General features: G+C 41.3%; 1 protein-coding gene and 2 long non-coding RNA genes across 38 annotated transcripts in view; 1 reads left to right on the top strand and 2 right to left on the bottom strand.

Moving 5' to 3' along the window:
• LOC111930288 (uncharacterized) overlaps positions 1-12,113 on the bottom strand; it is a 43,583-nt gene extending 31,470 nt beyond the window's left edge. The window contains exon 1 of the long non-coding RNA XR_002865099.2: positions 11,979-12,113. This is a non-coding gene — a long non-coding RNA (uncharacterized LOC111930288). The remainder of the gene's footprint in view (positions 1-11,978) is intronic.
• RAD51B (RAD51 paralog B) overlaps positions 1-15,917 on the top strand; it is a 429,615-nt gene that overhangs the window by 240,307 nt on the left and 173,391 nt on the right. For all 36 annotated transcript variants that reach the window (XR_015288773.1, XR_015288776.1, XR_015288774.1 and 33 more), the window contains exon 9: positions 5,894-6,012. Coding sequence is in view for 22 of the 36 variants with exons in the window: in XM_086895893.1 (XP_086752019.1) it covers positions 5,894-6,012 (119 nt within the window). In the remaining 14 variants the exon portion in view is untranslated. The remainder of the gene's footprint in view (positions 1-5,893; positions 6,013-15,917) is intronic.
• On the bottom strand, positions 7,000-10,711 carry LOC147652600 (uncharacterized). The gene is made up of 2 exons (XR_015288788.1): positions 10,625-10,711; positions 7,000-9,892 (listed from the first exon to the last, which is right to left on the bottom strand). It is a non-coding gene; the product is annotated as an uncharacterized LOC147652600 (long non-coding RNA).

Genomic DNA, 15,917 nt, shown 5'->3' with positions numbered 1-15,917 from the left:
TATAATTTGATGACTGTGCTATGAAAAAAAAACTAAATTACATGTCATTGATTACTGAACAATTCCAGCTTCCAGATAAAATATTTCTACTTAATTAAAATTCGAAGTAATATGGAAATAATCTGGGGGGAAGGAGGGGGGCAGTGTAATTTGTAAAGATTCAGAGCTAGGAGGTTCTTAGAAGTAAACCTGCCAGATTCCCTCTCATAAAAAAAGGAAGAGCATAAGCATTTTAAAAGTTAGAATTTTCACATGGCTAGTTTTGTGGCCAAGCTTGATTTCTTAGAGCAGCAACTGTTTTTCCTGCCATATGTCCTAAATAATAAAAGACTATATGAAGTCAGTAGTTTGCTTTGAGATATAGCTTAGCTGAGCAGCACAGAGAGTGAGACAGTCACCACTGTAGGGTAAGAGAATCAGAATCACCTTTTTGACTTAAGAAGAAGCTGTGGAGAAGGGCTGAAGATGGCAGAAGCCAGCAGTGGGAGTATGAAGAGCGCTGTGGTTAGTTACTTCACAGATGAGTTTGGCCTGTGGGTTGTTTTTTATTGTGTGATGGGTTTTTCCACCATTGCATATTTTTATACTTGTACTTTCTGAGTAGGTGACGATGGAAAAATAGATTAGGGGTTGAAGGGGATTTTTTTTCTTCTTTCTCTTCTGGTCTCATTGTTAGAGATCTGCACCAAAAATACAGACTAAATGCAATGCAGGTGAAAACTAGTGGTCTTTGAGCTCTGCCAGTGAACCGGAAAACTGCACAGCCTGAGTGAGAGGCAAAGTACTTTCATTCTTATTGCATGGTGTGCTGTTTTTATTAAGCTCGGTAGTTTAATTCTTTATAAATATGTTCTTTGTACTTTCAGAGAGTTTTTTTTCCTTCTTTTTGATAGGACAGGCTTTTTATCAAGATGGTTGGATGTTAAGATTTGAAAGATTTGGGGACTTGCTGCTTTACTATTTGTTATTTCACTGTCATTTAGTTCATCAATCCATTTTTAACATTTGATGAGAAAATATTTTCAAATTACCAACTGATAGAAATTGCAAAGGGCACAGAGTTGGGGATGGACCTGCCCAAAGGCAATGATACATCCATCTGGGAAGAAAAAAGTCAATATGTGAGAATATGGACAAGGTGGTACAAGGAACATATTGTGTTTTTTTAATCAAGACTATAATCACATTCTGCCGGCAAGGACTTCTTGCATTTAAAAAAACTGTTTTGTTTGATTCATGTGGTTGAAGATACTGGGCTAGTTGTCCGGATTTTTCTAGACTAAGAAATAAATGGAACTGAAGTGACTTTATAATTAAATTGCCTTCCAACATAGTTGCAACAACTGGGACTTGTTTACATGAGGATTTAGTCTGTAAAATGTACCACCTTATACGCAGAGGACAAGGTCTTTGACACCAGGTCTGTACTTGCAATGCTCTGGTTGGACATACTAGAGTAATTCCAGGAGCAGTATTGAGCTGAATAGCTTAAATCCTGCTGTTCCCTCCAATGAAAAAGGGAAGGTGAAAAAAAACCACTTTCCCTCTCCTGCCTATATGTGTCATTCCTCTCTGTGACAGGAAAGTTACTTATAGAAAGTTTGTTTTAATTGCATTGATAGGGAGAAACTAAATTAATCTTGTTCTCATGTGTAAGTAGGGCCAAGTGTTGTGGGCAAGATCTACTGACAGCTCCTTCCTGGGCACGGGAGCCCAGTGCAAGCCTCTTCTGCTTGGAAGCAGCACTGCAGGCCTCTGCTGAAGTCACCCTTTCTTCTTTGTCTTTCCCCTGGTTGTGGAGAGGCATTTACTTTGCATTTGACTCAGACCACAAGCAGCTTTATTTTCACTTGTGACAGCTGTTCAGTGAAAGTGAAGCAGCCAGTTCCTCCTCTGTGTTTGCAGTCCAGAACAGATACGGTGTCTGCTGGTGTCTCTGCCAGTGCACTGGAAAGTTCAGCTTCACAGGAGACAGTGGAACAGGCACCTCATACAGTCCTTGGCCTGTCTGCTTTGAAGATTAGTTTCATGTTATTTTTTTGGTGTGAGAAACGAGGGAGTGTTTACAGGAATTGAAATTACCCATTTTACTAGAGGTGGACCTGATACAGAGAGCCGGGAGTTGTTCAGATATCTTCTCCCAGCCTTCTGACATTGACCTTCACCTCCCCATGCTGGGATCCCATCTCTGTGTTTCTGGACACCCACTCCCTTACTGCATACATATGGTGTCACCTTTCTGTCATCTGTATGTCAGCTCTGTTTTCTTACTTTCCCTAATCCCTGCACTCCCTGTATCACCTGGGTCATGAGCAGAAACCATGATGCCAGCAGTGACTGGAGTAAGAGCTGGCTTTAAGCGCACTGGAGAGACTGGAACTGCTGCCCATCAGCTGACTGCAGGTGCTGTGGAAGCATCCAGCCCACAGCATGGGTAAGCACTCCATACCACTCTGCAGTGGTTCAGGCTGGAGTGTTTGGGGACCTCTGAGCAGAGACTGAAGTCTTATAGACTTGTTTTCTTCGTGGGCCAATGTTGGCGTAATACTCCCATCTCTAAGTAAGAAAATGTCAGGGTTTGGAAGCACAAGGCAATTCATGCTGGAAAAAAAATCACTCTCTCTGAACAGTGTTATTTATCTACTTCCTTTGTCCAGTTCATTAATGTCTAAGTAGTGGTTGAAATAACAGAAAAGATTAAGTCCAAGGTTTTTTTAAGGCCATGTTTCAACATAAATCTGTTTTCTTAACATATCCTCTTTCCTTCCTCTGAGACATTTACTATCTTTTTGTGTTTAGAGCAAGAAGAAGGAATGCAGCATATGTTGTCACTGCCCTTGAACTTCTTTGCAAAGCTGGCACTGCTTCCTCCTGTTTGCTTCACTTCTTGTTTTACCTCTCTATCTGCCTAATGCATCAGTTCACAGGAGGATCCCTTATAAAATGGAAATCTTTCCAGTGAGACATTCCCTTCCGCCTTGCAAAAAGTCTTTGCTGTAAATTTGCTCCAGGTTTGCCAGCTACTTTGCACCAAAGTCATAAATTTTAATAACTTTAAATGATAAGTCATTAATTTTTATAAATTTTAATTAGAAGAGGATTTGCCCTCTTCAGATAGGGGCTGACACAGTATGGTACAGTGTGCTTTCCTCCTGTATAAGAAAATAAAATAAATTACAGCAATTAGCTTGTTCGGCCACAAAACATACAAATATAGCATTTCTGTTCACTTTGGGACGGGTTTTAGGCCTAAATTTAGGAATTTATGAAGCCATTAGGAATGCAGAATTAGGAATTGCTATGGAGTGATATCGCCACAGTCCAAGCATTTAACCATTTAATGCCTGGTTCAGGATTGCAACAGCAAGATGTTACCTGATAGCAGATACATGATTTGAGGAAAGTTAGGATGTGAATTTTGTGGCTGTTTTATGCCAGCACTAGCTACTTCTGGAATATCTGGGCCCTTTGTAGTGAGGGGCCCACAAGCAGGGGTGCTGAATTGTTTCTTGGTGGTGTGGAATGGTGGCTCCCAGCTTTAAACTGGGGTACAGTTACGTCACTTGTGAGGGGAACACTCCCACACCCACCAGAACTCATTTTTAATGGCCTCACTTGAATTTTGTGATTCTTACTCATTTCTAACAGGGTAAGGAGAGAAGGACTGTGTTGACTGCAGCTTATTCCACATGAAAGGTTTGCAAAATTTTAAAGCTGCTTCACTGTCTTATACTCCATTATCCTGTTTGTACAGTAATAGCATTTTACTTCTGTGGTGTTAGCACAAACCCAGAAATTTGTAGAACTTAATGAACTTAATTAAGTAACTTGCTTTGAGTCATTTTAAGGGAATGGAACACAGACCTCCCAGCACCCTGTTTTAACACTTGAGAGTGTTCACTCCTTCAGCTGGAAAATTAAATCCAAAACAAAGATGAAGATAAATTATTCTCCTTCGTACATGTACCTTCCCAACAAAGTTGGGCTAGACTAATTAACAGAATAGCATTCCTAATACTGAAGGTTCCAGTTAGATGCTTTGGTGAGTTATTCAGGTGGAAGTTTGCTACTTATTTTTTTTAAGTACAAGAAAGCAGCCATCCTTGCTGGCACAACTGTTCAGACTAAAGGGGTGTTCTGGAGAACATGCTATTGTGCATGTCCCAGTGAGCTCCCGTGATGTGGGAAGTAATTCAGACAAGTACAGAGTCCAGACTCTTGTCAAACTATTGGCTTGAACCTGGTGCCTCACTCCTTTCTTTTGTAGACCTTAAACTTCTAAAGACCTAATCCAAATCCAGTTGATGTTATTTGAACCTTTTATTACTTGGGGAAGGTTTGAGGTCTTCGGCTGCATCCTGTAGTGCACTGCAATCATTCCAGGCCCTTCTCTCCCACCTGCTGCTGTCCTCTACCTAATGCAGAGGTGTCCTTCTCATTTCCTGCAACTACCAGCAGCAATATAAATAATGATTATCATTACATGCCAACATTTTGGTCTTATTCTTTAATGGTATTTTTCTAAAATAAAAGCTTTAGTGAATCAAGAAACTATGCTCTTGCTGTGAATAGTTAGAAGGGCAGGTAGGGGGGAAGTAACAAAGCCCACTTCCTTGCAGATGTAAAAGTAATGAAGTGTTTTGAACCCGAACCTTTCAGAAGCTCTGCTGGGCTACAAGATGACTGTCATCTCAGTACAGTCAATTTGTTAGTACTTATAATTTAGATTTCAACATTAACTGTTGCATTACAGATCATTTCAACGGAAACATAAGACAGCTTTATTACAGTGTCTGCTCTAACTTTCAGTGACTTAGTTGACAAGGATTTCATAACTGTCCTGGGAAAGCAATCTTGTTTGTTGCCTGATAGATGACAGGAAGTTACCTGACTTCAAATCTAACTGTGTCTCATTCACTCATGGCTTTTTAACAGTATGGATTGTCTACCTCAAACAGTTCAATTTTGAAATTGCGCATGATCATTTATACCCACATAACAACTAGGATTTTATTTCTGAATTTCAGGGGTATGTCTGTCTCACTCTGTTCTTGAAGTGTCATTTGAAGTGCAAACAAGGCACCCATCAATCTGTTCACCTTGCAGAGAACTTATGATGAGTAAAGACGAAGGTCTCAGGCACCTGCCTGCCTGTGTATGTGTACGTGTGCATGTGTGGGTCTCTGGTTTCAGCCGGAGCAAGCTGAGTGCAATGGCAGTTAAGCAAGCTGCATCATGTGGCATTATTGGAAACACTTGTTTATGTTGTCATTGCTGATTCCAGCAAAAACCATTTTCCTTCAGGGTTATATAAAGTTCAAATTATTTCAGAGACAGCAGAATGGTAATTACAGCTAAGGGGCTCTCTTCTTTTCAAATCTTAGAAATAAGTGTAGATGTCTGATGGCATGAATCAGTATTCTGATTTTTAGGTCAGAGTATTGTGGTAACACATTCTGCTCTTTTAGATTCCCTGTTTTTTATGTCATTATAGACTGTGACTCTGCTGGTCTGCTTCCCTCTCCTCTGTGCTCAGAGAAAGCTGATTTGTGTGGGGATAGAGTCGCTAAAGAGGAGTAGGCAAGTGTCCCACGGGCATGGTTCACCCCTAGATATTTAGAAAATATACTGGTCTCTCCAAGAAGGTAGGTAATACTTTGCAACATCTCCTTAATTCTTGGCACTCATTGTTGATATCAGAGGGTGAGATAGAGAGCTCACACTACAGTTGTAGAAAAGCATCAGAAAGGAAATTAATGCAGTGCCATCTCTTCAGTGCTATTTGTAATTACCTAGCTTAGGAAATAATCTAAGATGTCTGACTTCAAGTTTCAATGCTGAACCCTTTTCTGTGCCACAGTCCTGATGCAGTTTCTATCATTTTTATCTTCAGGATCTTCTGTGAGTGGGAAGAGGGATTCTGGTTGTGTGACAGCAGCCCTTGGCAACACGTGGAGCCACAGTGTCAACACCAGGCTCATACTACAATACCATGACTTGCCAACAAGACAGGTGAGAACTTGACAACAAAAAAGAGAATTTAAATAAAGCTACACCAGCAGTGCTTGGACAGATGGGCTGTGTCCTTCAGCCTCTCTGGTTAAGCTACATGTGTTGAGAACATGGCACTCGAGAGCCCAGTCGCTTATTTGGGGTGCAGGTCCATCAGTGTTCTCTGGGTTTGAGAGATGACCAGCACTGGAGTGTCTCTGTGTGTTAGGATGGGCCTTTCTGAGTCACACCTGGTACAGACATACAAGTTTCTTGAGCCTTTAGTGCATTCTGCTTTGTGGAGATTAAAGGTAAAGTGCTTTCCTGCAAAGGAATTTTAGGACAGGAGAAGAAACCTGATCTTTTCATTGCCATGGTTGTTTTGCTGTCATTTTGTCCACTCTTTGTGCCCAGTTTCAGCTGTGCCTGTTAAGACAGGGAGCACTCTGTTTTCTGACTGCTGTTTGTGAGTACAAGCTTGCTGCCTGCACCAGCAAGCTTAACATTGAGCAGTAACTATGGTACCAATTTCCCAGAGAAGTAGAAGAATAGTTACTCTTTTCACTGAGGGATTTTATGCTTTTAAGTGAAACATAGTAGCATCTTTTACTGCAATCTTCACCTCTTAATTTAAAAACCTATGAAAAACTGGGAGACAAGACATTTGGGGTATGATTGAGGGAACGACATTTTTTTGTTTTTAAAAACATCATAATGCATGATTTCATCTGTCCCTTGGGATATCTGTGGTTATAATCTCTTTTGGCTTTGTCTGTTCTGTTTTTGCATTGATGTAACTCTTTCCAAAGGCTGTGACCCTCAGTCTTAATGTTATTGATTTTCTGCCAGTTAAAGTAGAGAGCTGTCAGAAGAATTGCTACATGATATTTGTACCATCTTTCTCCTATACCATTACTACCCATGTGCATGCATTCAAATTGGTGCTCCTGGGTTTACTGTCACAACACAAAGTTTCTTGCTTTTAGATTGCAGTCTTCAGAGCCAGAGGAGAGGAAGCCATCTGGTTTTATTAGAAAATTATATATTAGAAGTAAAATTATAATGATAGCACTCCTGTTTCTTCAAGTAGTGGACACCTTGAAGCAGCTGTAGTCCTCTGGACTTTGGGGTAGAAGTTTAAGTGTGTCAGATGCAGGCAGAAAAGGCATCTTATGTACTCACTTCTAAAGGCTATGAATAGAAATATGCTCTTACTGCTGCTGGTGGTAGAAATGTTCTTATGTACTGCTTCTTATTCTGGTCTGTAATGAGTTCTCCTTTTCTACAAAAATACTAAGTTCTGCAAAATACAAAGCTGTTCATAAATTTCCTGGATCACTTCAGAGTTACATGAGAGGTGCTGTTGGCAGAGGGTAAAGGGCAGAAACTGGGCTCTGTGCTAGTTCATGATGCACAAAGGCAGCTAAAATGGATTAAGAACATTCCTCTGGTGGTGGAAAAAGGGAGCAGTTTTCCTAAAGAACATTCAGATATTACTGATTATTTCCTGATTTTGTTTGAGAAGTAATAGATCGCAAGTGTATGAAAAGTTGTGTTCAAGCCTTTAAAACTATGGTATGCTTAGCAGAGTTTTCCTCTCTTACTGACTGGATTTATCAGTGCACCACCTTGCTTACAAGTGAAGCTATGGGTTCATTCTGTTTCAATTAAGCAAAGGAACTAAAGCTACAGCAAAGGAAAACACCCTTAAAGTAAATGTTAGCATATATTATTAAAACCAAAGTAATTTGAAACAGAAGTGTGATATAAATAGTGATGCACCTGTGAAGTCCATGACTGAAAGGGGATATATCCATGATGTCCTGTAGGTATTTTCCTGTTGCTGATACGTGTGTCCTTTTTTCAGATAAATTCTCTTTCTTGAACTCAGAAGTCTTTCAGCTAGACATGCAGTTTCCAGTTAGAGGAAGGCATCTAGAGTTACCCTACCTGTCGCAGGCAGTACTGTATTGATCAAATTACCATCATTTTACACACATATGCTCCTTTATAATTGCTTTATACCCGCTTTCAGAAATGAGCTGTGAATAAAGGTGCCTCAGTTCTTGAGATGCCATTTCAGTCATCGTAAAGTGGTTCTGCCAGGAGGTATTAGATATCAGTGCTTTGAAAGCCAGCGCTTTTTAAGGAAGCTTAACATGAAGATTCAAAAGTCAGTAATCACATTTATAAATTCTCATAATGTATTTTCAAAAAAGAAAACAAAACAAAAAGCAAAACCAACCAAACAATTTTTTTTTAAAAAAAAACAACCAAAAAGCTGTGTTTGTCTATAGTCTTGGTTCTAAAGTGAAATTTTGCCCCAGGAAATTACTGAAAGCACAAAGTTGGTCCAGAATTTTGGGGGAAGAATAGTTTCAAAACTAAGTTTTTCCTGTTTTTCCACATTTGTAACCTTACAGAATCAATACTGTATAAGGAATAAGCTGTGTTTCCATAAAATCACAGCAACTTCATATGATTGGTGATTGCCCATCTCTTGAATTTATCGAGGTCTCCCTGCAAGGTCTCCATGTCTTCTAGGGAGTCAACAGCTCCTCACAATTCAGTGCCATTGGCAAACTTAGTATCCCTTTGAATCCTGTGCCCAAGTCATTAATGAAGAGGCTGAAGAGCACAGGGCCGAGGATGGAGGCCTGCAGAACTCCACTAGTGACAGGTCACCAGTCTGATGTCACCCCTACATCACTACAACCTTTTGTGCCTGACCTGTGAGCCAGCTGCTCACCAGAGCATGATGTGTTTATCTCTGTGCCCTATTTGTCCAAAAGGACACCAAAAGCGTTGCTGAAGTCCAAGAAGATTACATCTGCTGGCTTTCCTAGGTCATTTAGGTAGGTTACCCTGTTGTAGAAGGAAATCAGGCTCCACAAGCAGGACTTTCCCCTTATGGAACCATGCTGCCTGTGATCAATGACCCTGTTGTTTTCCAGGTGTTTTTCAGTACTTCCCACAATAATCTTTTCCATTATTTTATCAGGCACTGAATTGAGACTGACAGGCCTGTAGTTTCTGAGGTACTCCTTCTTGGCCTCCTTGAAAATCAGGATAATGTTTGCCAGCTTCCTGTCAGGTGGGACCTCTCAGGATTCCCAAGACTGCTGAAAGTCATTGAGAGAGGCTTTGTGATGACATCAGCTAGTTCCTCAGATGAGTCCCATCAGGCCCATAGATTTGTAGGGATCCAGCTGAAGCAGCAGATCCCACACAATTTCAGGGTCAGCTGGGAATTGAACATTCTCACAGTCATGGTCCTCTAGCTCAGGGCTAGAGGCCCCTGTGGCCTATCATCTGTGTTGAAGATGAAGGCAAAGAATGCATTTAAACACCTCTGCTTTGTCCACATCCTTGTTTATGAGGTTGACAGTCCTCATCCTGTAATGGGATGCTTTTATTTCTACACTGCCTTTTGCCATTAACGTATTTGAAAAAAACTCTTTTTATTGTCCCCCGCAGTTCTGGCCTGCTTTATCTGGCCGGCTTTATCTCCAATTGAGCTTTGACCACACCAATTTCCCCCTGCCATGGCTAACAGCCTACCATGGCTAACAGCATTTCTATATTCTTCCCATGTCACCTGACTTTACTTCCACCAGGCATACACCTCCCTCTTCCTTCCACAGTGGATACAATTTGTTTTTTCAAAAGGTAGAATTCATTCTTTAGTCAGTCACTTGATCTCCAGAATGTTCTCTTTCTGGATCTACTTTCTCTCTTTCTTTCCCTGGAGGAGCTGGAGCAGTGATGACAGTCTGAGACACTTTCCCACATTATATCTGACTTCCAGGGTAGTAGAGCCAGCGTGCCAATCCTCGCTGCAGAGTCCCACCCATCAAGAGAAAAAGCACCTCTTGAGAAGCACTGGGTCAAGGATGGTATCCTTAAAAACACAGAGTGATAATGTGATTGTTCAGGAAGATTTGAGCAAGCAGTTTTCTGGAGCTATGGTATCTCCTGGACAGCCCACTGGGCTGCTAGATGCTTGTTCTTAGTCATGCAGTATTTGTTTCTGGGAAAACTCACGGACACAGTCCCTGTTCCTAAAACCTTGGGAATGCCAGGGCAGCAGGTGGCAGAGCAAGTATGTTACAAGCCTTAGGAAACTGAACATAGAATTTCTGCACAGTTGGCATTTTTTTATATATTAAGTAAAAATTTTATTTTGTTTGTCTAGTAGATATTTTCCAGCCAACTATCCCTTTTTCCACCCCACCCTTCCTATGTCTGGTGAACATTAATAAGAGCAGCCAGTTCAGCAAAGTAATGAAATTTCTGGGATGTCCTGCCTGCCTGAAAATCAGTTAGGTCTGCTTTATTACTAGAATAGGAACAGCTTTCTGAACAAACAGATGAACTTCGCTATTTGATTCCTTCTAGAAGCCAGGGTTCTGGTTTTTGTTTCCTTCAGGACAGAAACAACACCACTTGGGGGAGGGCCGAAAGAGATTTCCAGTCTGCATTTAAATTCATTATGTCACCAAAACCCATAAGCATGGACAACAGCAGGAGTCTTTTAGCTGAGATGGGACTGAGCTGTACAATTTCAACAGCAGCACAGTGGCATAAGAACATGTGAGATACATGGGAAAAGTTAATTGTTTCACACAAATACCTTCATGAAGGGAATTGTCTTTATGGATACTGATTCTTCATTCTCCTTAAGCACTCTTATAAATAGTTAGCCATGACATTTTTTTTCCTGAAATTCGTACACAAACATGCAGACTCTTTGAGTTTGGGCCAAAACCAACAGGGCTGCACTAGAAACTATCAGACTGCTCAGTTACCCCAATGTATATAATTATCCTTCTTTTCTGAACTGGAGACAGCAGGGTTTAAGGTTACTGTTTTTCATGAGTTCTCAGCTGTCTTTGGTAGGGTTAAATACATTGCCATGCTGTATTTAACTTTTGTTCTTGTCCATTGGAGGCACGGTGCTGGATTAAATGAGACACTGCCCAGATATAGTAGGGCAACTTCTAGGGGCCTTGTTTATTTTATAATTTTCAAGGGATTTGTGATACTCATAGTATTGTGTTAATCTCTGTAACATGTTTTGAAATTCTCAGAGGAAAAATGAATATAGAAATGTTATTTTATAACAAGTCAGTGTTTTCCTGTGGTATTTTCAAGAAAGAGAATTTAGAATCACAGAATTATACAGGTTGTTACCTTTAAGATCATCAAATGCAACCATTAACCCAGCATTGCCGAGTCCACCACTAAACCATGTCCCCAAGTGCCACATCTACATGTCTTTTAAATACCTGCAGGGGTGGAAACTCCATCACTTCCCTGAGCAGCCTGTCCCAATGCTCGACAACCCTTTGTGTGAAGACATTTTACCTAATAACCAGTCTAAACCTCCCTTGGCACAACTTAAGGCCATTTCCTCTTGCTGTGTCACATGCTACCTGGGAGAAGTGACCGACCTCTACCCACCTACAACCTCCCTTCAGGGAGTTGTAGAGAGCAGTGAGGTCTGGTCTGGATCTTTTTTTCTCCAGGCTGAACAAATCCAGCTCCCTCAGGCACTCTTCATCAGACTTGTGCTCCAGACCCTTCACCAGCCTTGTTGCCTTTCTCTGGACCCGCTCCAGCACCTCAATGTCATCCTTGTAAGGAGAAGCCCAGAACAGAGCACAGGATTTGTGGTGTGACCTCACCAGTGCCGAGTACAGGGGGACAATCACTTTCCTGGTCCTGCTGGCCATACAGTTCCTGATACAGGACAAGATGCCATTGGCCTTCTTGGCCACCTGGGCTTCAGGATCATGTTCAGCATTCCCAGACACCCTTCCCAATGCCTGTGGCATTGCCTGGGTTGTTGTGATGCAAGTGCAGAACCCAGCACCTCATCCTATTGTATACCATGTAACTGGCCCACCAATCCAGCCTGTCCAGGTCCCTCTGCAGAGCGTTCCTACCCTCCAGTAGATCAACACTCCTGCCCAACTTGCTGTTACCTGCAAATTGACTGGTGGTGCGCTTGATCCTCTTGTGCAGACAATTGATGAAGACGTTAAATAGGTCTGGCCCTAATACTGAACCCTGAGGAACACTGGTGGCTGGTTACCAGCTGGGCACAGTGCCATTCACCACTGCTCTCTGGGCCCGGCCACCCAGTGTTTCACCTAGCAACCAGTACACCCACCTGCACCATGGGAAGCCAGTCTCTCCATGAGAATGCTGGGAAACAGTGGGAATGTGGGAAACAGCGTCAAAAGCTCTACTAAAGTCTGGGTAGATGACATCTACAGACATTCCTTCATCCACTAAGCAGGACACTTTGTCATAGAAGATCAGGTTGGTCAAGCAGGGCTTGCCTTTCACAAACCCATGCTGTGTGGGCATGGTCCCCTGGTTGTCCTGTGTGTGTTGTGTGATGACACTTGGGATGGTCTGCTCCATGAGCATCCCCAGCACCAAGGTCTGGATCTCAGGCCTGTAGTTCCCAGATCCTCCTCTGGCCCTTGATGGTGCCACGTTTTCCAGGTTCCTGTCGGCTGGGACCTCTCTGGGTGACCAGGGCTGCAGGTAACTGGTGGGCAGTGCCTCAGTGAGTTCTTCTGACAGCTCCTCAGTACCCCCAGGGGGATCCCACCTGGCCCCACAGACCTGTGTGTGTGTCTAGGTGGCAAAACAAGTCACTGGGCATTCCCCTTGGGTTATGGGAGCTTCATTCTGCTCCACATCCATGTCCTCCAGCTCAGGGGTCTGAGTATCTGGAGGACAACTGACTTCAGGATTTAAATATGGGCTGAAGCTTTCAAGCTGTGCTAAGTGAGCTGTTGGGCAGGAATTTTCCTGGTAAAATGGTAAAGTGTGCAGGTAAAGTGTTTCAAATACATGAGTTTGTGGTGACTCATTCTCAGTGAAACAAAACAGAACAAAACCCTCTTATCTCATTCAGACTAATGCCAGACATAACTTTTCTTGTGTCCTTGGTTACAGACCAGCTGTTTTATCTTGCTCTGCTTACTGTCATATGAATAAGCCCTGAATAAGCATTCCAAAATTATGATAGTGAAGTAACCCTGGTACTTGCTGGATGGGAGAAGGGCTGGAAGAGAGCCAAGGGGAGTGAGGATGATGTTTTATATTTATGGGAATTGCAATTATATACCTTCCATTTTTTATCATATTAGTAAAGCAGTTCTTTCAAAATGTACAGATATTTGGCTTAACTTCACTGGGAGATGGCTCTTGGAAGTGTTGTAAAGTGTGTATTTGTTCTGAGCCATCTTCTTATATAATATGCTTATCAAATGGAAAGGCAATTCTGTAAAAGCACAAAAAGATATTTTTATAATTCTTTTTAGGATAAAAGTGATGGTGTGGAGTCATGCAAGAAAAAAAAATAGGAAATTTTATAGGAAGGTAGATTTTTTTCAGGTGAGATTAATTTTTTGTGGTTCTCCCTTATGCTTCTTTTGAAAAAATAGCCATGAAAAGACTGCAGAAGCACATATTCAAATTCTGCAAACCCTTCCATTTAAAGAAGTGGTTTATTTCCTAGGATGCACAGTTTACTTCAGAGACTTGCCTCGCCTCAACTATTGATTGAATATTTTGAATCAGGACACAATGTTGTTATGGATCTAAATTTCCATGCACATTTACAAACATCATCCTTAAAAATACATAAATAACCTTATGGGGTTTTCTCTGATTAAAACTCTGTCGACTGATGACCATCATGACATAAGTCTTTTGCTTATCCATACATCCTATACAAGCATAAGTAGCAATATAATCTTGAATAGCATGAAAACAGTATGAAACTGGACACAAGGCACAGCTGTAGCAAGAACAGATGGTTATCAGCATAGTATGATACTGACTTAATCCAGAAAAAGGCCAAATGAAAGGATGCCAGAAAAATAGTGACGGTCCATTAACAAGTGTTTGGAGCTCAGACGTCACCAGGTGACTTACTTGCCTCACTTGAGTGTTCATGTCTCTCTTTGCAGCAAGCTTCCTTCTTAATGAACTTTTGGGGGTTGGTCATCCAATATAGGCATCACTTGCACGCTGTCTACATTAAATGGGACTGGATTTATGGCCTTCTCCTCTTAACAGGAAACCTTTAGAGAGAAATGTTTCCATTATTCTTGAACAAAATTCAATTACTGAGGTGCTTATAAAACACTGATCAATTTGTTACATAGGAATCTAAATAGAAATGAAAAGGCTCCTGGTCAGATAGAAAAGACCAGAAGAAACCTTGAAATAGTTCATCTTGTTCTCTTCTCTTTCATTTCTCTAATAACTACTTAAAGTTTTCTTAATGAGGATTATCCTACTGTCAGACAAAATGTAGGAGCAGCTGTACAAGCTTCAAACTCATTCACCTGTAGTTAAAAGCATCCTAAACACAGAAGCAGGGACATCTGTGAGGCAGAGAGGCAAACTCAGTCTTGAAGTTACACTGAGTCTTCTTGCTGAGGCTGGTGGCAGAGGTAGGTTTTCTGGTAGGTGTCTTTGACTGACTCACCAGCCCACTCTCAGAAGAGGCTGTTGCTTGGTTGCTGCTAGCCTACACCAGCTAACCATCTCCAATTACGTTATATTTTCAAATTACTATGCAAAAGCATTTTCAGACTGATCTCTGCAGTGCCCTTGCCAGGTGCTCATAACCGAGAAAACTGAATCATAACTACGTGACTGAGTAAATCTTCTGCAGCTGGGAGCAGAGCTGGAATCCCTTCACTGCCATTGAGTGCCAATAAGCTTGATCTTGCTTTACATTTATTGCCTTTGTTCAGGCCCTTACAAGTCTTTGTATCTCCTGCTAGTATGTAGTGAAGGTACTCTTACTTCCTGCTCCAGCTTGCTCAGTAGATTAACTCACCTGCTGAACTGATGTTCAGTGTGGTCACTGAGTTCAGTCTTGAATCTCTCTCCTCAGCATGCCATAAACTTCTATTTATGAGTAAAGGTTAATGAAACTGGGATTGTGACTGGAGCTTTATGGCAGAACTTTAATTCCTAGTTTCCAGTTTCTGTTGATATTTTCTAAGCCTCAGCTCTAGAAGTCACCTTGCATTCCTCTGTCTCTCCTCTATGCAGACATCAAACCTGTTCTAAGTTGAAAGTACCCAACAAAGACAGTAGCTAGCACTTAAATTTTTAGATTATTAAAATGCTTGTCTGGCCTCTTATCTCCAATAGTGGTTGATGCTACATTTTTAGTGTTACCAATACCATTTTTTCCCTCTTTCAAACACACCATAGAAAATATAATTGTTACCTTGATGTGACCTACTTAGTCAGAGACATGCTGTTGTTCTAATTTTTATATATTTTCTCAGTTCTGTAACTGAGGAAATGGACTTTTGCCTTGGTCTAACTGATAACTGTGAACCTTCATGTTAATCAGATAGAAATTTTCAGAAATTTGGGTTATACCTCCTATTCTTTATTGGGAGCCTCTTAAAGGTCAGGATGGGAGGGATAAGGTTACTGTAACAAAATCTGTTCTGAACACAAAAGAGAACTTCTGTCTGTGATGCTGTTAATCCAACACCCTTTACAAACACTGTACTTACAGTTAAGTAAAACATCATAAAAACGGGGTTGAAAAAGAACCAGATAGGACGTTAAGGCTCTGGTCTGAATTGTCTGAAGAATGTGCTGTGTGTAAGCTTAAGTCCCTTTGCACAGAGGGAATGAATACAAATTCCCGTCCTGTTTATACAGAATCACTTTTCTGATTTTGATTTGACTTCTGTGTGAGTTTTTCCCTCAAAACAGAGAAGAATTAACCTAGGGCAGACTCTCTCATCAATAACTGAAATGTCATCACTCTTAAAGTGTGGCGATGACCAGAGTTGTTTATCCTTGGAATGACCTGGCAAATCCCCTTGCCTCCTGTCTTCTACCAGATTCTTCTCTTTCCTTTT

This window comes from Cyanistes caeruleus, chromosome 6 (genome assembly GCF_971803275.1).
Source record: "Cyanistes caeruleus chromosome 6, bCyaCae1.hap1.1, whole genome shotgun sequence".
Taxonomy (NCBI): domain Eukaryota; kingdom Metazoa; phylum Chordata; class Aves; order Passeriformes; family Paridae; genus Cyanistes; species Cyanistes caeruleus.
This window is presented reverse-complemented; position numbering and strand designations above follow the sequence as displayed.